The following is a 26,243-nucleotide window of genomic DNA, read 5'->3' as shown; positions in this document are numbered from 1 at the left end:
TAGCTGATATTTCATTCCTAACATTGGAGAGCCCATCCTTGAAACTGGCCAGGTATGTCACTGAGACTATATTTATATTCTATTCTATATAGAATAGAACATAAACATCAAATATTATAATATTATATGGTTATATTTCAGCTGGAAGCTAGAGCATTAATGGTCCCTTTTCCAGGAATTTCTTCACAAATCACACCACCCCTCTATGCAACATTTTGCCAGGAGCAAAATGTAAAATGCTTAATTCTTTTTTACTTCTTACAACAAAACTGGGCATTAAAAATATAATTTGTATTTCCATAAGAAAAGAACCCTGGATACAGAAAAGGGAAACTGATAACAGGGTATAGGAGGGAGTCAATGACCACGATCCATATCAGTGGTTGGATGGCAGAAAAACAGAAGAAAATAAAAAGAAAGCTTCACTACCTAGACCTTCAGCATTCTTTGCCCTTTGGAGCTCTCAAAACATGACCGATCATATTGATGGGGACAGAAGTGGAAATAAACTAATAAGATAATGCTAATAAGATACTGCATCGGTACAAACCACAGCATCACTTGAACATTGCTGTCCTGCAGAGTGTCTGTTTCTGGCACCAGTGGGGGAACACAGCCAGCACCAAAGAAACACAAACCAATCTCATTTCCCATAGCCTGTTGGGTATAGATTGCGTAGTGACAGCAAGGGAACTTACTCCGTGCCTCTCTGCACATTTGTGTAATGCCGATTGCTTATGCTAGTTTAACGTTAAGAGTAAGGCGATGCAGCCAAAGCCCTCTTCCCAGCCTCAGGAATTTGAAACAATTTATTGCCTTTGTACCACATCATTGCACAGAGCGGCCTCCTGCCTCCCTCCTAAAAGCATTATCTCTACCTTGATGAAGTGCTGCCTGCTGGTTAGTGTCAGTCTGTGTGCCGTAGCTTATGTTTTGTCACAGAAAGTATGAAAACAAAGCTCTTTCTCTTTTCTTCACCTATTTTGCTCAGAGCAATGTGGTAAGGGTTGTTCCTTGGTTTTCAGTGGTTTCCTCACTCGCATCCTTGAGACAGAGTTTGAAGCCTTTTTGTGCCCACCAAAACAGGACAGCAAACCTCATTGCTCTCTATAACTACCTGAAAGGAGGTTGTGGAGAGGAGGGTGCTGGCCTCTTCTCCCAGGTGACAGGGGACAGGACAAGAGGGAACGGCCTCAAGCTCTGCCAGGGGAGATTTAGGCTGGATATTAGGAAAAAATTTTTCACAGAAAGGGTCATTGGGCACTGGCAGAAGCTGCCCAGGGAGGTGGTTGAGTCACCTTCCCTGGAGATGTTTAAGGCACGGGTGGACAATGCACTGAGGGACATGGTTTAGTGTTTGATAGGAAAGGTTGGACTCGATGATCCGGTGGGTCTCTTCCAACCTGGTTATTCTATGATTATGCTGTCTCAGCACATCGCTAAACTATCACACTTTCTATGGATTGATGCATCAGCATGAAAACACACTCTCATGTCCATCCATGCTGTAAACATGAAAAGTTAATACACATCTCCTTTGTCTCAAGTGATTTGGAGATAGATGGCAAAAAATTAGATATGGTTTTATCCCATGTATAATGCATTACATAGAGGTTTTTTTCACTTCAGAAAAGATCAATGGAGCACAGGAAGTCAAGAAAAAGATCCAATATCTTTTGACTCCATAAAGAGTGATCAATTGGATCATGTGAATTGGAGAGCAGCCTAATGAAACTCTTAAAATAATCTAATATGCACCTTCTATAAGTATCTTTTTACCTAAAAAAACCATCTCCCTCAAATTCAAGCATAAAAAGATGCAAAAAGAGCAAGTAGATTTGCTTGCATAGTTTATTTGCTGCAATAACATTAAACTGCCACAACAATATTAAATGCTATTGAAAGACCCTTTAGCACTTATGAAAAAGCACTTCAGAGACAAGATGATGTTCTCAATCAACATTTCCTATGAGCATTTTCCTTTTCATCATTTCAAAATAGTTTGCAGGATGCACTTGTCACATTTGGAGGAGCTGAACTCTAAACTAGAAAGCATATGTTTGTGTTGGGGTTTTTGGGGAAGGTGGAGGAGAAGTTCATTAGACTGGAAACCCAAAGAAGACTCATTATGTTGCTTATAAGTTACTGGAGTACCACATACAGACACGCACAAAGTTCAGAGTAATTTTAGTGTTCACTCCAGTTACATAAAACATTCTCAGTATTAAAATGCACAGGAATCCACAAAGTCAAGCTGACTGAAAAGAGATTTTGTACAGTTGCCAATCTTTGCTCAATAGAGGCTCAGAACAGAATAAAAGTGAAGAATAAATTACCTTTTGTGAAATAAAGTGGGCACAGTGCAAACACCCTGCAGATGGGCCATAAGGGACACTTTCCTCTAAGCCCCATCCATCTTCTCCTTATAGAAGTACTAAAAGCCTCATTAATAATTTAGCAAACTAATGTGCATGTTTTTAAACATTGCGGGTTGTTGCTTAAAGAAGTGCCACACAGGCAGAGCAAGATGGTGAAAGTGGAAAGCTTGTGGCTTTCTCTGCTGTGGTTATTTTGAAAGTCATTATGGCCCAGTGTGGTATGGACACAGTATTTCTATCAGCAGCACTTTCTTCTGCTAGAGTTCATGCCTGGAACCCCAGAGCAGCTACATAATGAAGAATAAACTTCGCCTTCAGGGGGTAAAAGTGGCTTGCTTTGGAAAGCTCTTTATAGTGAGCAAGAACAAGCCACGAGGATCAGCAATAACAGCCTGCCTGAGAAGTGCAAGGACCACAGGGCCAGGACAGCCAACCTGCTTTCCCAGCCATAAACTACCCCCAGCAAGGACAACGCACACCTCAACATCTCCAGCATATCTAATATACGCTTCAAAGGACTGTAGCCTAAACATTGTCTCCCATACTTGGGTTGTGCAAGGTGTCACTCAAAATTCATCCAGCTTCCCTTGAGACACAGGAGGAAGAAGAAAAAAAGGCTCACTGACCTGAGCATGTACCCAGACTGCTGGAAATCCAGGTGTCCTAATGTAGCTGGTAAAGGAAAAAAGCACTCAAAATACCCCCTTTCCTACTGCCCCATCTCTGCTGCCTGCACTTCACTTTATAAACTTAAACCCAGCTCCAAGCTGTGCTGTCAGTTCCCGTCCTTAATCATTCAAAAAGACACTCAGCTGGACATAGATATTTGCAAAGCAAGCAACTTACCTGTGAATCAGGTGTCCTCAATCCTGATGACTACTCTCTTCACAATCAGGTGCTTCAGATCCCAAAATACACATTGTTTAAACCCCCAGCCCTGCCTGAAGGCTTGCACCCTTGCTGGTACAAGTAACACAAGTGCCTGAGCAGACTAGCTATTTCTCACATCAGTCTTTAGGCACCAAGCCCTCCCAAGGCTTTACGAACCGGCTACCTAATGGAAACAAGGCACAGAAAAGGCTAGGAGACAGAGTGCTGAGCCTGTCCCAATTCTGAACCCAGTTCAGCCTGAAAGTGAATTGATCACTGTCTTTCACACAACCAACGCTTTTTTTTGCCCTCGTCCAGAAATTTCCTGCGTTAAGGGCAGGACAGCAAACTGCTAAACTTAGAATCACAGAATTATAGAACCATTAAGGTTGGAAAAGACTTCCAAGACCATCAAGTCCAACCATCAACACAATACCAACATGCCTTCTAAATCATGTCTGAAGCACCACATCAGTATGTTCTTTGCACATATCCAGGAATGGAGATTCCACCACTACCCTGGGAAGCCTGTTCCAATGCTTCACCACTCTTTCAGTAAAGAAATTTTTCCTAATATCCAAACTTCCCACCAACATATTCTGCAGTTTGCTGTGACCAATTATACTTAATATATAATTATTATATATTATAAATAATTATACTTATTAATTGAGAAGAGCAACTTATTAACTGAGAAGAGCAACAAAGCTGGTGAGGGGGCTGGAGAGCAGGTGTTATGAGGAGCGGCTGAGAGAGCTGGGGGTGTTTAGCCTGGAGAAGAGGAGGCTGAGGGGAGACCTCATTGCTCTCTACAACTACCTGAAAGGAGGTTGTGGAGAGGAGGGTGCTGGCCTCTTCTCCCAAGTGACAGGGGACAGGACGAGAGGGAATGGCCTCAAGCTCCGCCAGGGGAGGTTTAGGCTGGACATTAGGAAAAAATTCTTCACAGAAAGGGTCATTGGGCACTGGAACAGGCTGCCCAGGGACGGGGTTGAGTCACCTTCCCTGGAGGTGTTTAAGGGATGGGTGGACGAGGTGCTAAGGGGCATGGGTTAGTGTTTGATAGGAATGGTTGGACTTGATGATCCGGTGGGTCTCTTCCAACCTGGTTATTCTATGATTTTTTAGCTCGCATCAGGGCCTCCTTGAAGCATGATATCATTATTAAGTGCATTGTCTGACATCCTGTTCATCCAGTTGCTGTGGCCATGTTAGTTAATTAGTACTTGTGATCTACTGCAAGTTATTGATTGTCAGCTTCAGAGATGGTGCTGAAACAGAAGAAAAATGCACCCTGTTCAGTTACCACTAGTATGTCATTTCTTGATAACAGTGTAATGAAATTCTATGATGACTGTGCATCCTATCGTAGGCTGATGCATTGAGTAAAACAGTCAAATACCAACACCCAGTTCAATAGCATCTTTGTAAAACTAAATAATGACAATCTACAGATAAACCATGCATTTTCATCCACAAAACTGTGTATAATCATCTCATGTAAACAGCAGAAAATCTATTCTCCACATTATTCTTACAAATTCTCTTTATCCCTCTGAAAAAAATTATGAGGTTGACAAAGCATGTAAAGAAGGACCATAGTAAGGCTGATAAAAGCGCAGAAGTTATATTAGCTTTAACAAAAAAAACAATGACAGTGATAGGATTGAAATATTTACAATTAAGAATTTATTCACCTCCTTAAAGTTGTGCCACTTTAAACAAACTAGCCAACCCCACACTCAGAGGAGACAGTGTGTCAGATTTTCAAGTTAATCCATTAATATCAGCCCAGAAATTTAGCTTTGCCTACATATCCAAGGAGCAGAGAGCTGGCTCCCTCAGAGGTGCTGGAGAGTCACATACACCAGCACTGCCTGGACACTTGCCCAGGGATGAGGAAGAGAGAAATAAACAGGAGGCATGCAAGAAACAATTTTTATGTTGTTTGTAAAAAGAAGTCAAAACAGAAGAATAAAAAAAAAAAAATCACTGAGATCATCTCCTGAATCCTAGTCCCTGGGGAACCCATGAGAGAGACATCCCTGATAAGGAGGGGGATTTTAAAGAAATGATGCATACATGACAAGTTTGGAGATGTGATGCTCACAGAAAATGCAAATAGTTTAATGTTTTTATTATCTTCTTTTGGCTTTGGGTGGGGGGAGGGAGCATTCAGCAAAGCTCCCAGGAGCCCGCTCTTCCATCCTGGTGCTGCCATCTCCTGATGTTCTGCAACTGAAAGGTTTCTTTTGCCTTCCAGATCAGCATCTTCATGACCCATTTGTCTAATTATGGGAATGACCGCCTGGGCTTATACACCTTCACGAACTTAGCCAACTTTGTTAAGAGCTCAACTAACCTAAAACTGCAGACGCTACCCCCAGTTCAGCTGGCTCAGAAGTACTTTGAGCTCTTCCCGGAGCAGATGGACCCTCTTTGGCAGGTAACATTACAGCCTCTTCCTCCTTTTATTACATTTTGTTGTTGAAATAAGAATCATTACCTGTAAAAAAAAAAAAAAAAAAATCCCTAGAATCATGGAATGGTTTGGGTTGGAAGAGACCTTATAGATCATCCAGTTGAACCCCCCTGTCAAGGGTAGGGACACCTCCCACTGGATCAGGTTGCTCAAAGCCTCATCCAACCTGGCCTTGAACACTTCCAGGGATGGAACATCCATGACTTCTCTGGGCAACCTGGGCCAATGTCTCACCACCCTTATAGTATAAAATTTCTTCCTAATATTTAATCTAAAAATCCCACTTGACAGTCAGATATGTTTCTTCTGGCATGCCTTCTTAGATTATTTAAATTTCCTTGATAGACCACTGCTTTTGAGTGGAAATGGATTATCTTCCACTTGCCACAAATCAGGCTTACTAAAAGCATCTAATTGCTATTTATGGGAGAGAAAGCTTCCATTCTAGTCCGTCCTATTTGTAGCTTTCCTCATGCAATGCATTGCACTGTGTTAACTAATTGTGTTGCACTATTAGTAAAACGCTTGCAGCCAGTGGATCGTGAGAGATTTCTAAGGCCAAACAATGCAGATTCCTTGCACCCCTTAATGGGGAATCAGTAATGTTGGATCCCTGCAGCTACAAGGAGAATTTCCCAGCATCCGAATAACTTTCAATGAAATGAACAGTGAGGTCCTGGCCCAGGTTGCCCAGAGAAGTTGTGGCTGCCCCATCCCTGGAGGTGTTCAAGGCCAGGTTGAGCAACCTGATCCAGTGGAAAGCCTCCCTGCCCATGGCAGGGGTTGGAACTGGATGGGTTTTGTGGTCCCTTCCAACCTAAACTTTTCGATGATTCTATGAAACAGTGAGGAAAAGGGAGGGCAGAAGGAGTCAGTGCAGCAAATGTAGGTATCAGCTATTTTAGGTATTTTAAGAATGGAAAAAGATTCCTGCACAGCCTGACTATTTTCTCGCTCTGTTTCAAATGCACAGTAGTGCTGCTTGTAATCTCAACATTGTAATTTTCTAATCATTGTTACACATATCTGGCTCTTCTCTTATTCAGAATACAATGTGCCATGCTGTGCTTTTAGCTATACAGGCATAAATACAGAAGGGCACCACAGAGAGCTGTGCAGTCATTTGGGGCTTACACTGGCAAAAAGGAGCAGAAAATTGCCCTGTTATTTTTGGCCCAGACGTAAAAAAACTATAAATCTGTAATATTTCTATTGAGTTTAGTGAAGCTGCAGCGATTCACATCAGTTTATGATTTTCTCCATTATATTTTGTTACTTTTATTCACCAGCAAACTGTTTCTCCTATTACCAGCCAATACTATGCAAAAGCCCTATCTATATGAAAACTGCTTTAAAGAGCAGTCAATCCTAACCTTTTCTGTGGGGCCTTTTGTTCACACATTTTTATTTTGTATTCATACCTAGTACAAAGATAAGAAGATGAATAATATCCCACATTTCTATTTTGTCCTTCCTTTTGGCTTCTTATGTAAATTAAAATTGGCACTAAGTCCTACACATTTGAAACCACTTTGTCACCCAAGAAAGTAATGCCTTGAAGCTATTCAGAGGTTTCTGGTATAACCTCAAATGAAAACTTGATTAAATCAATGTTTTAATCCTTTTTTTTTTCTTCTTTTTCTTTTCTTTTTTTTTTTCCTAATGACTGAACTTAATCCTCAGTCATGCAAAACCATTATGTACACATTGGATTTTAGTCAAATGGAACTCACGCACACCCACCTACGTGTCTATGGACCCTGAATTTATGAGCTAAGCCTGACAAATAGAGAGAAAGGAATGCAGTAATCTCACAGGCTGTGGATTTTAGACACTAATCCTTCCAGGGTTTGCACAGCTATGTAGTGTTACTGACTTCACTGGGACCCCTGGAAGGACTGGTCCTGAAGAATACCTAGGAATTTAGTACCTCTATGCCCGAATGCTTCCGTATATCTGTACTAGAGTGCTCAGTATCTGTCAAGAGTAAACTCTTATGGGGAAATGGATTTTACTACCTAATGTAAGGCTCTGGTGTTAGTGCATAACATTTAGATCCTTCGAAGACCCATGTGCATGCAAAAATTAAGGATACCCACAGTGTGACGTACACAACCACATTTTCTTTTTCAGAATCCATGTGATGATAAACGACACAGGGATATTTGGTCCAGAGACAAAACTTGTGACCACCTACCCAAATTTCTGGTGATAGGTCCCCAGAAAACAGGTAAAAGATAATGAATTTGTAATGGAAGCTAGTCCCTCGGGTCTGTATCTGCGTATTTATGATCTGTACCCCGAAGCCAGCACCCTGCTACAGAGACGGTCCATTCCTGATCAATATGGGATTCAGATAGAAACTGAACAAAAAAGAAAGGACCAACTGTTTGTATAGTAAAACTGCATTCATTCACCATAAAAAACCCAAACATGCTGTAAGGCTGCCCTATGTTAAGATCACTATTAAAATCTTTACCAATTTTTTTCGAAATTATTGGAGACCTTAATTGACAATAAATGCATTCAGCACCTTGCAGGCCCTCTAAGGGTCTCAAGGCACTATTTGAATTAAGCCACGTATTCCCACTCTTGAGATAGATATTACTTCTGTAGACATAGTACAGAAGTGGATGTTGAGGCAGGGAAATAAATGACTAATCCCAGTTCATATAGAAATTCTATGACAGTGACAGAGAGACAGCATGTCTTGATTCATTGTCCAAGGACAGCTTGTAGAGCATGAAATCGTTGAAGAGCATGTTTGAAGACACTTTTTCCAAGATTTTGTTCACACCATAAATAATTTCCAGTTGTTTTTGTCAAACAAATAATAAAAGTGTACCATTATTGGGGGTTTAAAGCATACTTATTACATGTAGGTTTGTTATCATTGAAATAGACAATTTATTCCTCAACAGCAGACCCACAGGAAAAATAAACAGGAGAAAGGTGCAGTTCTGGGAGCAACAAAAGCATAATCCCACAATTAGTGCTCTTGAAATGTTATGTGCAATATAAACAGTTTGAAAGCAAAAACGTTCAGGCCAAATGCCCTCACTGGTTAAAGACACATTCCTGCAAGCAATGGCATCAAGAGCAACACCGTGCTTGCAGCAGAGAGTGGGGTCTGGATTGGGAAAGGTTCAATGAGCAGAGCAATCTGCACATTTTTCCCCCTCCCTTTGAAAGCCCCTTGTGCTTTCATAGCCTTTTCATCAATAGGTGACTTTCTTATTAAGGGTAATCGAATTTTAATGTTATATCTAAATGTCCATTGATTTAAAGAGCTTTCTTGAATTAATTAAGTCAAAGGTGGTTTTTTTTTCTATCTCCTAATGACATCTCTTTTTGTTGTTGTAGGAACAACAGCGCTTTATTTATTTCTTCTGATGCATCCTTCCATTATCAGTAATCTCCCTAGCCCTAAAACTTTTGAAGAAGTTCAGTTCTTCAATGGAAACAACTACCACAAGGGAATTGACTGGTAGGAAGAATAACTAAAAAGAAGTGTTCATTATTAATACAAGGCAAATCACAATGGAACAATTACAAAAGCATGTATGACATCGACATAATTACTGGATGAATTTTATGCATTATCAGACAGAAGGAGAAACTAATTTGCAATGATGGGACATTTAATCAAGTCCTTAATTTTGTTTAGATATTACAGTAACAATTTTCTTAGTTTTGAATACAATAGCCAGCTCAGTTATGTCTGTCTTCATGCTGAATAACATCTCTGACTTTTCATATCTGTATCTATACTGAATTATAGTCTTTTTCTTCAAAAGCACCTTTTCATGAAGGAAGATTCAATTTATCTCTTCATGAGAAAAACAGCTGTAAAGCATTTCAGTTGGTGTTCCTATCACAAATTTAAATATTGCTTTTACTATTTTTGCTTAAGAAAAGCATTTTTGTAAGGTTTCCATTTCCACAGGGAATAGTAGTTCTTATCCTTGCCTGAAAACTGAAGTGTAACACAAGCATCACACTACACAGAAACAGATTAATCTTGATGAGTTTTCCTTGCTCCTGTACGGCATGGAGAGTGTGTGGAGCAAATGAGACTGACTAATAAAAGCAGCCTGTCCCCATAATTACAAGACCAGCTTCTTGGCTCAAATTGTTACAAAGAATAAAGGAAAAGCGATGTTTGGTGCTTGTTTTTCCATACTGCATAAAGAGAGAGATCAGCTGTATCCATCGTAGAGCATGTGCTGTAATACACTTGGAGAAGAAGGAGCAGTGATGGGGGGTGTCTCCTCTGCAGCCCTTTGCACAACATGTAGAGGAAGAAGGTGCCTGTATGCTCAAAAGTCAGTAGGGTCCTGTGAGCTGAGTGAGGTCCCGCATACTTCATTTCCATAGTAGGGACATGAAAAACAGTTAGTCCCACCAAAACTGGAAGTTCTCAAAAGCTTAGAAAACAAATGGGATGGAAAAATGCCTCCCAAACAACTTAGAATCATAGAATAATTAAGGTTGGAACAGACCTCCAAAGTCATCGAGGTCCAACTGTCAGACCAAAGCTACCATGCCTACTAAACCATGTCCTGAAGTGCTACATATTCATGTTTTTTGAACTTCCAAGGACGGAGACTCCACTATTGCCCTGAGCAACCTGTTCCAATGCTTTATCCCTCTTTCAGTAAAGAAATTTTTCCTAACTTCAACTTTTGCTTCATCTCATTTCTTCACCATTTCAGTTGAACCTTCTGCTTTAATTACTTTTACTTCCAATCAGTTTTAGGCAGAAAAGACCATTCAAAGCCAAAATTCAAATCTTGCATTCTGAAAACGTCTAAAGGGAAAGCTTTGCCAGTTCCAAAATGAAATATTTCAACAATGTGAAAATTAAATGGTTCACATTTTGAAGCATTTCCAATTTTTTTCTGCAGCTAAAATTGAACTCACCCCAAATTGGTGAAAGATAGTCTTTTGACGTTGAACTTATTAGCAAAAAAGCCTATCCATCAAGGGAAAAACCCAATTACCTGACTTCATGGAGGTTTTAGCTATTACCAGCACCATGTAAGAGCCAAGATGTGTTCCCTCTATTTCAGTTCTGGAGTGAGCTGGGAAATTCAAATTTGCTTGTTGAGCATTATATCTGAAAATTCATCTTTTCACCTACCATGAAATGGGCAGCACAGGGATATGACCCTTTTGTAATGCTACTAATTCTAACAAGATTCTTCACCTCCAGGTACATGGATTTCTTCCCCACTCCTTCCAACATCACCACCGACCTCCTCTTTGAGAAAAGTGCCAACTATTTCCATTCTGAGGAAGCCCCTAAGCGAGCTGCTTCTCTCATTCCCAAGGCCAAGATCATCACCATCCTCATTGACCCATCTGATCGGGCGTATTCGTGGTACCAGGTACACACCCTGCCTTCAATACACAGATTGTGAAATCAATGACAGGGGATGATGGGCAACATCAGTGGGAATTTGTGGCCTTGAGCAAGAATGGGATTTATTGCAAAGCATTTGCTCTGCGTAGAAGTGGAAGGACGCTGAATGCCAGCTTTTGCAGTTGGCACCTGTGACACTAGTGTCATAAATGATGAAACTTCTCAGCTTAGAGCTGCCACTCGCTGTAAACAAACAGTTTAATCTCAATTACAGCTGACACTGCATAGAGGAAAATCGGCGCTCCTTGCCCAGGGAGTTATACGGGGGAAAATGAGCACGGTCTAGCTAGAAAATCAGGGCTCTCGATGCTGAGAATCTGGCACCTCAAACCATCCACCAGTGTGTAAGCTAAACAGTATGTGGTGATGTACAAATATATGCAGTGTCTTATAAAATTTCCAAGGAGTTAAAAAGAGCTGTGTCTAGAGAGGGTTTTTTTTTTTCTCTCCTTGGAAACAAAAGAAAGCCTGTTGTTTTCGTGAGGGAACTCTAGGATACTCTTTCTTGCCTTTAACTAAGCCCACATCTTTCCACACAAAGTCTGCACTCTTTCAAAAAACTATTTTTAAACAGACATTTAAGCATGCATTTAAAGTATGGCGTAGTATTACAGATAAAGGAAATACTAAAAACAGTGTTAAATCAGACAGAAATTGAAGATGTTGCAATAGGCATGAAATTCACCATTTCTGATCCTCTTATTATGAGTTCTGCAAGGACTAAAACATGGCCTAGGGCTGCATTTTGCATCCTTTTTACTATCTCATGTGCACTTCTCCAACCGCTGACGTGAGATGAAAGCAGGACAAGGAATTGTGCCTATTTTGACAGAATTTAGCCCTTCAGCTACCCCTCACCTGTCCCAGGGGGGTCCTTGAGTGGCCCCATCCTGATTCCTTGCTCTCTCTGCTCCTACCTGACAGAAGCAGCAGTGGCTGCAGCCAGGCTGGCCATGCCAGCGCATCCTTCCTAGCAGCTATCAGAAAGCTTATGGCTTGATCTTCAGCCTTCTTGTGACCTGTCTAAATATCTCTCTTCAGCATCAGCGATCCCATGAGGACCCCGCTGCCCTGAAATTCAATTTTTATGAAGTCATTACGTCCAGCCATTGGGCGCCCTCAGAGATAAGGACTCTCCAGAAGAGATGCCTGACACCGGGGTGGTACGCTGTCCATATTGAAAGATGGTTAACTCATTACCCTGCTTCACAGGTAATTTCCAACCTGCTGTTTCACCAAGCTCATTGACTCTCAGGAATCCTCAAAATAAGCACGGCCTCTTCAACAGAGGTGATGCAATATTTCCCACTGGAACTCTTAGCTGTTAGGAAATACAGATTTGACAAGATCAGGATATTTGGCAGAAGCCTGTTGATTTTTCTGTCTTCTAATGGAAAAGATGCTATGAACTGTGGCCACATGAGCTTGCTGGGGGACTTTGGGATTTCCTTCCAGCATCAGCCAAGGTTGTCAGGGCTTCTGGGTCCCAAGAAACAAGCAGCTGCAGACTGAGACATTGTGGGAAGGTTTGGCAAGTTCATTTAGAAAATGCCAGGGCCTTTTCTATAAAGAAATTTCATTCTGCTTCCCACTCACTCCCTTTCATAGAATATTTCAGGTTGTTTTTTTTTTAATCCTGATATAGAATTAGCCTTTCTCAACATCAGAGCAGAAATTCCTTCTTTTGCCTCATCTTATTCAGATGTTTCATTGAATTGGCTTTTACAATCATTCCCAAGAAAATTTTACATAAACACATGGACCTAAAGAATATTCCCATTACTAAAAAAAAAAAGCGTGTATAGATACAAAGATAAAGCAAACATTTTGGTACTAAGAAATATATGCATGGGCACTCTTTACCTATGGGTATAGTCCACAGATTAGTTCAGAGGTCTACCTACTGTAGGAAAAAGTTGTAAGAGGTACTTAATGAGCCTAATGAACATGTGTCTCCAGAGACTGCTCTATGTGGGAGAGAATTTTGCTGAAAGGAAGCAGAACTGAACATTGCTTGTTTAGACAGGGACCTGGGAAAAAAAAAACCAACCCAAAACAAATAGAAGCTCTTTCTGCAGTCCTCTCTCTTCTTTTTATGCAGTCTCAGCTGTACTACAAAGAAGAGAAGCAGGTCAATCCCATTTCCAGGAGAAAAGAAAAAGTCTCTGTTGATCATTTAGTTTCTTCTTTCTTGTATGTCCTTCCTCTCTCTCATAAATGGGGAAGGATCCCTAAAGCATTTGAGCAGTATTGCCCTAGGAGCAAACAGGACACATCTCATCAGCCACCATCTCCCAAATTGTTCCTCTGAAGGAAAAGAGGCTGTTCTAGCAAATTTGGAGCAAGCAAAGGGTGCTGAACATCCCATTCCCTGTTACCTATGCTCCTTCTCCACGCTCGCCCAGGGCTGCTCCCCCTCTCATGAAGATTTTTCCCCTTCTTCTGCTGTAGCAAAGTGTAAGCACAGCCCTCTTATTAAACATTCAAGAGACACATTGACATATTTCTTGTAAAACCTGTAACCACTCATGTTTCATAGTTACAGTGATTAATTTTACAAGATACACAGTAAAATGCACTCATTCTTAATAAGGTGCACGCAGGGAGTGCACTCACAGTGCTTACTAATGGGCACTCGGTAATGTGCATTCACTCAGTCTGTGCACTCCAAAACTTAATAATTCATAATAAGGCCTCACAATAAATATAAAACACGTCTGCCCAGAACAGTTATTAGTAATGCTGCTTGGTACTCCAGTAGACTCCTGATACATTGTCTTAATATTTTCTTGTGAAGGTCAATCACATCAATCTTTAATTAAAAACAAAACAAAACAAAAAAAACCCCTAAAACCTCTTTGCTAACAATTTTGCAAGCCTACATGATTGATAGGCTGGTGGTAAGTTGAAAAAGAACTTCTAAAAGAAGTTCATCCATATGTTTGTTATTAGCACTGTACAAAGTCACACGCTAACTTAGATCTGTGTTGTCACAGAAGGGAAAGAATGCTATTCTTTCGTTAACTTTAATCCTGTTTCTAAATAACTACCATATTTACCCCTACAGTTGCTTATTATTGATGGACAGCAGCTAAGAAGTGACCCAGCTACTGTGATGGATGAAGTGCAGAAGTTTCTTGGAGTCTCTCCTCACTATAATTACTCTGAAGCTCTAACGTGAGTCTGTTTCTTTATTATCTGCCCTATGGGATCATGGTGTACACCCCCTCCTACAAAGATCACTTGATTATTAACTACAAATAAACAAAAAAAATTACAATAATGATATTTTTTCAAATCTTGGAGTATTCTTATAGTCATGTTTAACACCCATCCAGTTTCCCCTTAACTTGCATATAGATAATACACCACAGAATTTAACTGCATAACTGTGTATATTTCCACATGAAAACTCTACTTTGCACAACACACAGAACAAATGACTGCTCAGTATTTTCTATTAGATGCAGAACAAAAGCCTAGAGTCATGTAAAAACTGTCTGCTCAGTTTGAGCGTTTGATCAGAGATGCCCATGGCTTGTTTTCTAAGGGTATCTAGTTTTGCTCTCATTGATGCACTGTTTAAAATGTATGTTCAGTTGATGTGGCTTGTTCAGGTAAAAGCTCATCCCACATTTGCACATCAGACTGTTGAACCTTATGACAGTCTCCAGAAGCTGAAGACAACATAGTGTTGGGTGTGCAAACTTTGGCTTCAATGTCTTTATCACATTCATATAGGAGTCCAATGAGAGAGATTGGGTTACAAGCACTCAGTATCGTAAGATCGATCAGATCACATAGTTTCTTTAATAGTTTGCTTTGAACAATATCATTCTTTTATTCTGTTTTCATATATGTTCGAGCCATTCTGACAACCTTTTACCTGGTAGTAACCAGACACACGGCACAGAAGAATTTAGTCAATACACCCTAAATTTGTTAAAATTGTCAGCTACTTACAGTAGATCCCTAAGCTGGAAATTCCAGGCTCAAGCACGGCACCTGGAGCACAGGGAGAAGCTCAAATTTGCCTACAAAGCACAAAACCCTAAGACCTAGAAGCCTGATTGTTCATGGCTCGCAGTGTCAATGCCAAAACTGCAGGAACTCTGCAGGAGCCCAAATCAAGGTCCCTTGAACTTAGGGAAAGCCTTTTGATTGACTTCCCACAGCCTTTGGTTCCGATCTAGCGAAGGCAGCTATCATGAGCCTGGATCACATTTCTCATTCTTGCTACCCGGAGGGTGAGGTTTTCCCTGTGAAAGGGGATTAATGGCCTGTGTGGCACTCTCTCTTTGACATTTCTCAGTTCCCTGCAGAAAGGCAGAGCCTTGCAGGGGTGGGAGTGGGCTGAATCTCTCTCCTCTCTTAGTCCAGCAGAAAACTGTAAGAAGCTTTTTCACTGAGCCTTTCTGGATGAGGAGCATCATCTCATTATGGCCAGAAGCACTGGGCTGGGAGAGCCCTGGGACATCTGTAGGCTGAGGAGCTGGGGGCTTTGCGGTTTTTCCTAGTCAGTGTGCAAGCAGAGAGGATGAGCCTGCACATGGGGTGGGAAGTAGAAAAGCCTAACTTTCCACGCAGGCTGGTACTAGGAGAATTGTGGGAAAAAGAGACCATCTATTCCACTCTGCCTCCTCTCTGCTTATGGTTAGTTTCCTTCACTTGGAGGGTTATGATTACTTATATAACACAGTGAGAGTTGAGTGCTTGTTGTTCTCTGGGTCTTAAGAATTTTGCTCTGCCAAAACCTTTTTCTAAAGGAAAAAATTTGGATAGCAGAATGTAAATTTTTAAGTCATTGGTTTCCAAAGCGGATGAAATGGAGGAGGAATTTGAATACACAGCTGAACTACTGATGTTCAAACAACGGCTGCCACACATCTGCAGTGCCTTCTGCTAGGTTTTTAAAAATACACACCCACATACATATATCTTCCTTTCTGTAACTAAATTAAAGTCAGTGGAGTCACACATCATGAAAAAATTGGCTTCTCATATTTGTTTGGACAGAAAAAATGGATTATAAACAGATCTATAAAGTTACACAACCACTGTTTAGAGGCACCAAGAATGCAAATATGGTGCAGAAGCACACATTTCTGTATGGACTTAGGATGGAAGAGAAAAATGCATTAAACAATGTCTTTGCATTATGGTAAGACTGCCAAAGTAAAAAAGATTGCATAGGTTCATTCCGAGTCATTACTGCCTAATAACTGTATACCACACATTTTTAACGTTGTCACCAAGCAGCCTGAGGCCCCAGTCCTGCAAACACTAGTGAGCAACATGTTCATCAACCTGAATAATTATGTGAATGTCTTATAGGAGAGCAAAATGAGCCATGGAAAGAGAGCAGGGGGGAAACAGAGGCAGGGCTCAGGCATCTGGAGAGAACTGCACACACCACCAAGTTAGTAAGAGCCACAGCTGAAACAGGCAACTAGTTTGTTGCTTCTTAAACACGCTGCCAAAGAGGATCTATACTCAGACTAGATATAAAGACGACTTTTTTTTTTATGATGAGAGTGGTGAAACCCTGACACAGCTTGCCCACAGAGTTAGTAGATGCCCCATCCCTGGAAACATCTGAGGTCAGGTTGGACAGGGCTCAGAGCAACCTGATCCAGTTGAAGATGTCCCTGCTCACTGCAGGTGTTTGGACTAGATGACCTTTAATGGTCCCTTCCAATCCAAAGTGCCTGAACTTAATATACAGAAACTTAGGACACATGAACTAAAGTTACAAAAGACCTTTCCTTTTAATCGACCCTGTTGAAGCTCCACTGACTGCTAGGAATATGTATTTTGTGCCCTACATCCTCAGATGACTCACAGTCTGGGATAGCGTGGGCCAGTGGTTCCCTTGTTCCTTTTTTTTTCTTAGCAGGCAGCAGAGAAGGGAGGCAGGACAGAGCTTTGCTTTGGCAAAGGGCAGTCAAAATGCTGCTTGCCCCAGCCCAGCTCATCATGCCACGCTATTTTTCAGAAGCAGCTCTACATCCAGCCTCACAGGGGAAAATTCCTTTGTTTTTCCTCAGCTGACTGCTCCAAAAAGCTCACTTGTGACTTTAGCCTTAAGGCTATCACTGTTTTTAAATAAACACTCCTATTGTGCCCAATTATGCTTTCAGGAGTCCTGTGAGTTTCGTAACACCTGAATGCAACAGGTTGAATCCAGCCTGAGCTCTTACCCTCATTTTCCCTACCAAAATTTGCACATTTGCTTAATAATGTTCACTATGATCCTTCTGGGGCAGAAATATTGTTTGGAGCATAGTTTTTCAGTTTTCCTTTCACCCAGCACACTATATTTCTGCCTCCCTTGAGAAATTAGTGCAAGCTGGCTAAAGCACTTCACCATGCAACAAGCATATAGAAAAGGGCAAAGTAGAAGTGAATCTATCATCAATCTATCCATTTAATCAATGATTTATTTATTTTTAATTCTGTAGCTGCTGAGACAATTTAGGAAACAAGGGTCAGGCTTGCAATAATAGGCTGGGCAGGACAAAAAATGTGAAGGAGGTTCACCCTTCTCCAGAAACCAACTCAATTACATAAAGAAGCAAATTGCAGGTGCACCCGTGTCGTGTGGCTAGACCCAGGGCAAAAAGGTAGTCTGTAACTAATTAACTCTGTGTTCCAGCCAATTATACTTCATCCTTTTCAAACATCTGCTGAATAGCAGAAATGTGAGCCTTTTCAATGTTTTATGCACGCTGCAAGTCCCATAGCAATAAATTCAAAACTGAACACTGCATGTTGTTCATTCCGTACAGAGGACGTGTTTTAAAGCCTTAATCTAAAATTCCAGTATCTTTGAATTTTAAACATCAAAATCAAATTGCATATTTCAGATAAGACTGCTAAGACAGTGTTTATGCTCTAATGCCATCTTTGGAATGAAAACGATATTTAGGTCTAATGATATGGAACATCCAGCTTTTTGGGTGCAGTTAAATTATCAACAATCAAACAGTTGTTCTTTCAGTAGACCTGAAATTTTCACTCAAAAATCAACATACAACACTTAAATCTTATATTTCTCGTTGCTTTGTAATCATGCAACAATCACAGCCTCTTCTATATGAACAGGCTTAGGGATTGAGCCTATGCTTGTTGGAGCTAGCAACTCAATCCCTTTCCACTTTTCAACCCCTCTCACCCTGGCACTGCTGACCTACAATAGCATTGGCTCCAACTGGCCAAATGAAGAGCTCTCCTTGAGCACAGTTAACGATGTCCTTGAGAACACGGCACATCTAATTCCAGGAAAAAAGCTGATCAGTAGGTTTTTTTCAACAAAACATTCTTTGTTCAAGTGCCAATTTATCAAAACATTAGCATCCCACAAGGATACAGAGAACAGTTTGACATGAACAAAATCTCTGACCAGAACCAGACAATAAAATACAATTCACAGTCTGGAGTGTGGCCATGTAAGAGCCTTGAGAGTGAGGCTCTGGATCTTGACTGGCATCCTACAGATGTGCTTAAAACTTGTACTTTCTATGCTGGACAAATAGAACAAAAATTAGCTAGCATAGGTAAGGCACAATGTGGAAACTTTATCGTCTTTAGCCACTCCCAAGGCAAACGTGGAAAAAATAAATTCCTAAAGCTTTCACAAGAGAGGAAATATATTTCCCACTCTGTCTTTAGTATTTCAGTTATCTAGAGACATGTGTGCAATAATAATTGTTGGCTAACACTGATATCTTAGTAGCTGGGAGATTCTTCTGTAGCAAGGTCTTTCAAAAAGTATAATCCTCTGTAGGTTTGACCCTCAGAAAGGCTTTTGGTGCCAGTTATTGGAAGGAGGGAAAACAAAGTGCCTGGGAAAAAGCAAAGGTCGAAAATACCCACCAATGGACCAAGAGGTAAGGGCTTTCCAGAGATTTAAGTTAAGATTTTTTAATATTGAGGCTGTGTTTAACTCCTAAAATAAACACGCCGATTTCTTTGCTATTATTATTTTAACTGGCTCGATATTTTTTAAAATTAGGAACTTTTAATGAGCTTTGAATGACAGGAGATGAATTGTTCCCTCTTACGAACCCCACTCTGGGAGCATTGCTCTAGCTCCCAGACAGGAGCACAAGCCAAAAATCTGCTATCGAATGAGTTTTCCTTGTTTGACTGTTGGTTTTTTTCATCCTTCTCAGTCTCGAGCGTTTCTATCAAGCTACTACAGAGACCACAACGTGGAGTTGTCCAAGCTGCTGCACAGGCTAGGGCAGCCCCTGCCCTCCTGGCTGAGACAGGAGCTACAGAAAGTCAGGTAGCAGGCAAGGGTGGGGGACCCAAACAAGGACAATTTCCTTCACTGTCAAACCCCTTGCTTCTCCGACTCACTTGTGATCGTCAGTAGAGGACCTCATGAACAACACTCTTTCTATTAAAAAGAAAAATAAAATGAACACAAAAGAAGAAAAAAACCCAAACCCAACAACTGTTTATATGCACGCGCTGACAGTTATTAGCATCGGCCCTTTTTGTCAGCTTCCAGGAAATAATATGGAGCTACGTGGCATTACTCTTTATCCAGACCAGGATTTGTGCATAGCCTAGTTCCTCTGTTCACCAGGAAGCACCAGAAACTGTGTGTAGGACGGATTGACTTCAGTGTACGTGACAACTTGCAGTCTGTCAGGACATGAGCAAAGGATGGGAACATCTCTCGCTGGACTGTGAGGTTGGTCACCTGCTGGGGTCCTTCCATGCTTGTTTTCACTGGGTTTTCCCCCAGTCCTGCAAGTTGCCTATCCTTTTATAGGGCAGTATTCAGGACTTTGCAGCCAGGATCCCTAATGGTTGTGTTAAACGAGGCCAAGTGCCGGGTCCTGCACTTGGGGCACAACAACCCTGTGCAGTGCTACAGACTAGGAGAAGTCTGGCTAGAAAGCTGACTGGAGGAGAGGGACCTGGGGGTGTTGGTTGACAGCGACTGAATATGAGCCAGCAGGGGCCCAGGTGGCCAAGAAGGCCAATGGCATCTTGGCTTGGATCAGAAACGGCGTGACCAGCAGGTCCAGGGAGGTTCTTCTCCCTCTGTACTCGGCACTGGTGAGACCGCTCCTCGAATCCTGTGTTCAGTTCTGGGCCCCTCACCACAAGAAGGATGTTGAGGCTCTGGAGCGAGTCCAGAGAAGAGCAACAAAGCTGGTGAGGGGGCTGGAGAACAGGCCTTATGAGGAGCGGCTGAGAGAGCTGGGGGTGTTGAGCCTGGAGAAGAGGAGGCTGAGGGGAGACCTCATTGCTCTCTACAACTACCTGAAAGGAGGTTGTAGAGAGGAGGGTGCTGGCCTCTTCTCCCAAGTGACGGGGGACAGGACAAGAGGGAATGGCCTCAAGCTCCGCCAGGGGAGGTTTAGGCTGGACATTAGGAAAAAATTCTTCACAGAAAGGGTCATTGGGCACTGGAACAGGCTGCCCAGGGACGGGGTTGAGTCACCTTCCCTGGAGGGGTTTAAGGCACGGGTGGATGAGGTGCTGAGGGCCATGGGTTAGTGTTTGATAGGAATGGTTGGACTCGATGATCCGGTGGGTCTCTTCCAACCTGGTTATTCTATGATTCTACGATCTATGTAGTATTAAGGCACCATCATTGCTTTCTCAGCAGAAAGAAGTGGGCTAAATTCTCACCTAACCTGTTTCCTGATGAAAGTTGTGCGCTTTCTTCTGTTGGGTTTCTTCTCCCCTTCACAACAAGATATATCCTGATTTACTGGAGTCAAATGGATTGCTGAGGTGCAAGGCAGCATGGTTGCCATCCTCCCAGATCTCAGTGAAATCCATTGCCTGACTTTTGGATACTAGTACTTTGCCACCCTGGCAAAGTTTTTCATCACATCTGTTGGGTTCCTAGAGCACTTGTGACACAGCTCTGTGATATGAAATCATATCAAATATTTTGTCATAATCCCATAGGGCCCCTTAAAACACTATTGAAACCTTTTAAAATCTAAGCAGGATATGCAAGCAGTGTACTGACTATAATTAAATATTGACAATTATGTTTCTATCTGGAAATTGATGGTTTTGCTCTTAAGCTTTCAAAGTAAGAGATTGGGTTAATCATTTAGGCTCTCAGTCTGCAAGCTACTACAGAAAAAAAAAACCACAAAAAAACCCACTTAATGGCCAAAGTATTTGTTAAGGCTTTGAAAAAAGAAAAAGTCTATTGAAGAATAAAGTCTTGCAGTAAACTTTAATGGAGTTGAAAGGGCAAGCATATTCACTATATATCACATATATACGATGCATATAATTTTATACCTGCATATCTACCTACCCTATATCTAGAACAGGCATATGCTTAGTTTTAAATACATGCTTTTTGTGCCCACAGATAACTGAAAGGATTGTTTACCAAAAAACTATATTACAAACTGTGTCTTTTTCTCAGATCAGTGTGGGCAAGGTCATAAGTCTGGGAAGAAACTCCCTGGTACATTTAAGCTCAGCAAACAAATACCATTTAGGCATTTTAGCTTTGTAACAATTTTTCTCAGGAAAACAAAAGCTGGCAAAGCTTTGCTACGTTTTCTTTATGCAGCACAAAATGGAGTAGGTTTTAGTTTTCAAACTTCCCCTTCTTGGTTCCTAGGTACAAGCCATTTCAGGTGGTGCAGAGGCTTTGTGCTTTTCCCTCCCTGTGAATTTGATCCTTACCTCCTAGTTCAGGAGACAGAACTGGACACTGGAGTTGCACCATGAATTCAGACTAGTGAGAGGTGGCCTCAGGGAACAATAATCAGTGCACAACATGGGCTGTGGTATCCAAGGGCACTTAAATTAATTAATATAGATTTCAAACCAGTTGATACATGTAGATATCTATCTTAGCATTCCCAAACTGCTAAATCACGAGACTGACCACCAAGACCACGACATCAGCTTATTCCTCCACCACTGCCCATCTGAATGTGCCTGGCTTCTTCTTCCCTCCACATTGTTCCAAGCCTTTTTTCAGTCTTGGCACTGACCTGGTCCAGGTACCTCACCTGTGCAAGGAGCTGGCACTGCCCTCCTTGGTCCTGCACACACAGCCCATGGGGCTGTCTCATATTTGCTTTTAAATATTGAAGTGGGATTCATCTCACATAAGTGAGACATCTACCAAATTTTATAGATGCTGAGGGGAAATAGTGCTTCTAGGAGACTATTCACCTCATCACAAAGCAGGCTTAAATGAGTGAGATTAATCTTGGCTCTGCCTCTCTATTGATTGTAAAAGGACAATAGACAACTTGTTCAGAGGAAGAGCTCGGCTGTATAGGTCTAAAATTAGGTGAGCTGAAAGGAGATGGTATTTCATCTCACAGCTATAGTTGCTGAAGATGAGAGGGAACTGGAAGGGTCTGAGGGAAGGTTTTGATTTTGTTTTCTTCCTTAAAGTAATTTTTCTAGTTCTTATGTTTTGACCAGGAGGACTCATCAAAATAAGCCAGGGCAAAATAAATGTCAAATAAAAGAAAACTCGGAGGGGGTGAAGGGGGTTGACTATTTGAGGGTGAGAGGGTGTCAGTTAAGTATTTTGTTCCAATTTCACTCTCTTAACTTATAGCACTGACAGTGCCAAAGATGCCTAGTCTAGTAAGAATTTTGGATAAGTAATTCTTGGTCAGAGATAACCATCTAAATAAACCATTTGATAAAATCTTAGCTAGTAAAACACATTAGAATTGGCTCACCATTATTTAAAAGATGACTTCATAACTTCTTGATTAAAAGCTAAATAAACATGAAATTGGCTTCAGGAGTTTTTCAAGGAAATGAGACAAATACGGTAAAATCTGGAAAATTAGTTCTTATTCTTAGCTTTTCATTTAGGGGGAAAAAAAAAGAATTCAGTCTTGCCAACTCTCAGCTCTGTAATAGCATCATGTCCTTAAAACACACCAGATATTTCTGTACGCCATTATTATTTTTAAAGTTTGAATGGGCATCAAATTTCTGAGAGATCTCATGTTCCATTGAAAACTGACATTTGAATTGACTTCATTACGTGTCATATAACGGTATTTCAAAGTTTCATTTCTTCTACTTGTAATAGAACCCATCAACACAGAATTTCTCTGGACCACTGGATTATAGAGGAGCTTTTGTGAACTGGCTGTAAATGATCTCGATTTCTTTTATGCCTTTAATATCACTGACCGCATAATTTTTGGTATTCTTAAAGACTAGCAAAACAAATGTAATAAAAATGAAACATTTGTTCATGGCAAGGTGGCTGTAGCTGGGAAAGATAGCACTGACCATTATTTCCTATTCATAAACTACAGGATACATCTCCACAATACCTTCATGTGGTGCAGGCTGTAAATCAATAGGAGTTTTACTGGAGGGCTGCAGCTGCAGCTTAATTTGCTCCCATTCCTCTGGAAATACAGAGGTTTGAAGGAGCCTTAATGCACTGAGGACCTGACCTAGGTGCCTATGGAGACCAGGAGAAGTCTTCCTATTCATTCCAGCAGAACCCAGCTGATCTCCAGGAGCCCATTTCACAAGGGATAATCCCTGTATTTCAAGTATCACATAACCCTATCACTCCTGGAAATCCATCACTAGTTTGATTTCTACTACCAATTATGATTTCTTCCCCCCATCTCTCATGGTCTGTGCTCTGCAATGGTTAGAGCTATAAGCTGTCCTCCACCCCCAGCACCCCATAGAGCTACACCATTTCTGGTCTCGCCATACCGCATGTGTCCTTTTCCTTTCCATCCTCCTGATTCACTGGCTATGAGAAATAGAAAACATTATGGACCATGGCTTCAGGGTCCATGGCAGCATGTTTGACAATTAAATCAGGACTTCAGCCTTCAGAAAACTGAGTTTGTATAATAGAGGTTGTCTTTGAGCAAGAAGCAATCAGAATGGAATCCAAAACCTTCTAAATTATGCATTGACCTCCCAAGGTCTAAAAAAAGTTGCCGGATTAACTGCTTATAGATGTTTTCTAATAAAACAAATTTTCTCTCTGATAGGGAATCAGACTGCCAAGTGTGCCCAAAACAAATTAAGATGGCAGAATTTTAAATTCTTGGGGGAGGAAAAATGTTGCGTAATGAAAGCGCTGATGGGTCCAAACTCTCTGATGTGATAATAAGGCAGCGGGGACATGCCCTGAATAGAAAAGCAGAAGCTGAATATTTTCTCTTCTTCATCCTCCTTGTCCTTTTCCTTCCCATTTGTGTTAAATTTTAAGCCAGTGTAGCACATCTGAAAAGCACACAACGGGCAGAGCCCGTGAGACAGGGGAACATTATTCATCTCCAGAACGATCGGCTGAGAATAAATTGGGTGCAGAGTGCTCATTTCCCCTCAGCTGGGCCACCTTCAAGTCAGACATCAAGTCCAAACTCCTCGTTTAGTTCCCATCAGTAGCAAATTATGTTTATAATGGGTTTAATATTGATGTTTATAATAGGTGTGTGAACGTGTGACAGCTGTGTAAAACTGCTACAACATAGGTGTATAAATCAGCGGAGGCTAAGTGTCTAATTTTATTGCAGTTAAGTAAGATTAAGTTGGCTGCTGGTGTCAGGAGAAGCTCTCTTTGCGCATGCAATTTAGCTCTTCTCCTTTAGCTCTTGGATTGCAGTGCTCTCTCTTTCTTACCAGTACATAGTGTCTTTCTCACAGAGCTGAAATCTCATCTGATCACCTCGCTGTATTTTTTGTCATCAGTATCAGATCATTAATCTGTCCAACATTTTATATAAATATGTATATATGCTCCTACGTCTTTGCATAAATCTGACAGGATTTGTTGCTTTGGTGACTTTTTTTTTCCATTTAAGTGTATGTTCTTGGGCCAGGAATTTCCTTGTCAGACAACATTTCTTACATTGTCTTTATTTTCTCTTTTCCTTCCAGTTCATCCTTTTAGCGTGACTGCAAAATCGTGGACCTGTCTATGGATTCGATTCCTCCATCACTATCCTATCTAGAAAAGTTACCAAAAATAATTAAGGATTTGCAAGCGACACAGATTCTGAGGTGTTCAGCGCTCCAGTGACTGGATAACTTTTATAAGACTTATCATTTCTGCAGTATTTCAAAACAAAAGACATCATCTTGACAGAGCTGAGGAAAAATTTAACTGTCTTGCCCTAGCTCTTTTTTTTTTTCCTTTTTTCTTTCCCCTCCTACATGGCAACAGCAAATCCAGTCAAAAAATCCCACACTTGGTGTTGAAGAAAAAGGAATCAAAATAAATTTTGATCACTCAAAGTATTTTTGTTGGGGGGTGGTGGTGAGGGAGGTCAAAGTCTGTATTTGCTGGGATTGTTTTAAATAATTGATGTGCACAGACCTTATTATTTGTTCTTCTCACTGCCACAGAATAAACACTTCTGATGGTATATTATAGAGAGAGCTTTTCTTCTTTCCTTAAATCCTCTTTGCTGTTTCCTGAGCCAAAATCTGCTCTTCAACAACCTCTGCCGTATATTTCAAGTCGTGCACTGACTCAGCTTCTCTTGCAACTCCTCGAGGCTTTCACCTGCCCTCAACACAGCAACCCTGCCACCGTGGGATTTACAGCGCAGGCTGCACCAGCGCTGGGAATGCCATCGACCTCATCTTCTGCCTCCCTCCTTTTCCTCCTCTACCTCCAGGGCAGGGAACATAAATTCAAGCAAGTCTGACACTTACGTATTTTGTATGCTGCATCACACACATTTATGAGTCTACCTTTCAAAAGTGTTGCCTGCCTGCACTCAGTGAGGGGTGGGGACATTTAGACAGCCCCATGTAAGCTCTTTCTCTAACTATCCACCAGCCTTTTGCTCTGCTCTGCTTGAGGAATCTTAAAAGGACCTGATTTCAGCTGATGCAAACTGCCTTGAAGGTGGCTTAAACTGTGGGCTCAGAATTACAAGATACTGATTTTTTCCCCTAAAATATCTTAATGCTCCCACTTTTTATTATAAAATATTCATTTGCTTTACAGATCTGTGTCAGAATGAGGTTAAATCATATCAGAGTCAAGGATTCTTAGTACAAACTTTACAGAATAGTAAATTATGCCTTGCTAGAGCTTTACCGTTAAGCAAATTAGAAGTGA

General features: G+C 41.2%; 1 protein-coding gene across 2 annotated transcripts in view; it reads left to right on the top strand.

Annotated features, from left to right (window-relative positions):
* The window catches only part of LOC138719757 (bifunctional heparan sulfate N-deacetylase/N-sulfotransferase 4), a 107,798-nt gene extending 82,290 nt beyond the window's left edge, over positions 1 to 25,508 (top strand). The window contains exons 7-15 of one of the 2 annotated variants that reach the window (XM_069855151.1): positions 5,512 to 5,694; positions 7,864 to 7,960; positions 9,094 to 9,217; positions 10,946 to 11,120; positions 12,197 to 12,367; positions 14,223 to 14,332; positions 18,942 to 19,044; positions 19,330 to 19,859; positions 25,052 to 25,508. In XM_069855151.1, coding sequence (XP_069711252.1) covers positions 5,512 to 5,694; positions 7,864 to 7,960; positions 9,094 to 9,217; positions 10,946 to 11,120; positions 12,197 to 12,367; positions 14,223 to 14,332; positions 18,942 to 19,044; positions 19,330 to 19,449 — 1,083 coding nt within the window. In that variant the 3' untranslated portion in view covers positions 19,450 to 19,859; positions 25,052 to 25,508. The remainder of the gene's footprint in view (positions 1 to 5,511; positions 5,695 to 7,863; positions 7,961 to 9,093; positions 9,218 to 10,945; positions 11,121 to 12,196; positions 12,368 to 14,222; positions 14,333 to 18,941; positions 19,045 to 19,329; positions 19,860 to 25,051) is intronic. The other variant, XM_069855152.1, reaches the window with a different exon arrangement.
* The last annotated feature ends 735 nt before the right edge of the window (positions 25,509 to 26,243 follow it).

The sequence above is a fragment of the Phaenicophaeus curvirostris genome, chromosome 4 (genome assembly GCF_032191515.1).
Source record: "Phaenicophaeus curvirostris isolate KB17595 chromosome 4, BPBGC_Pcur_1.0, whole genome shotgun sequence".
NCBI classification, from domain to species: Eukaryota; Metazoa; Chordata; class Aves; order Cuculiformes; family Cuculidae; genus Phaenicophaeus; species Phaenicophaeus curvirostris.
Note: the sequence above shows the minus strand (reverse complement) of the source record. Positions and strands in the feature narration are given on the sequence as shown.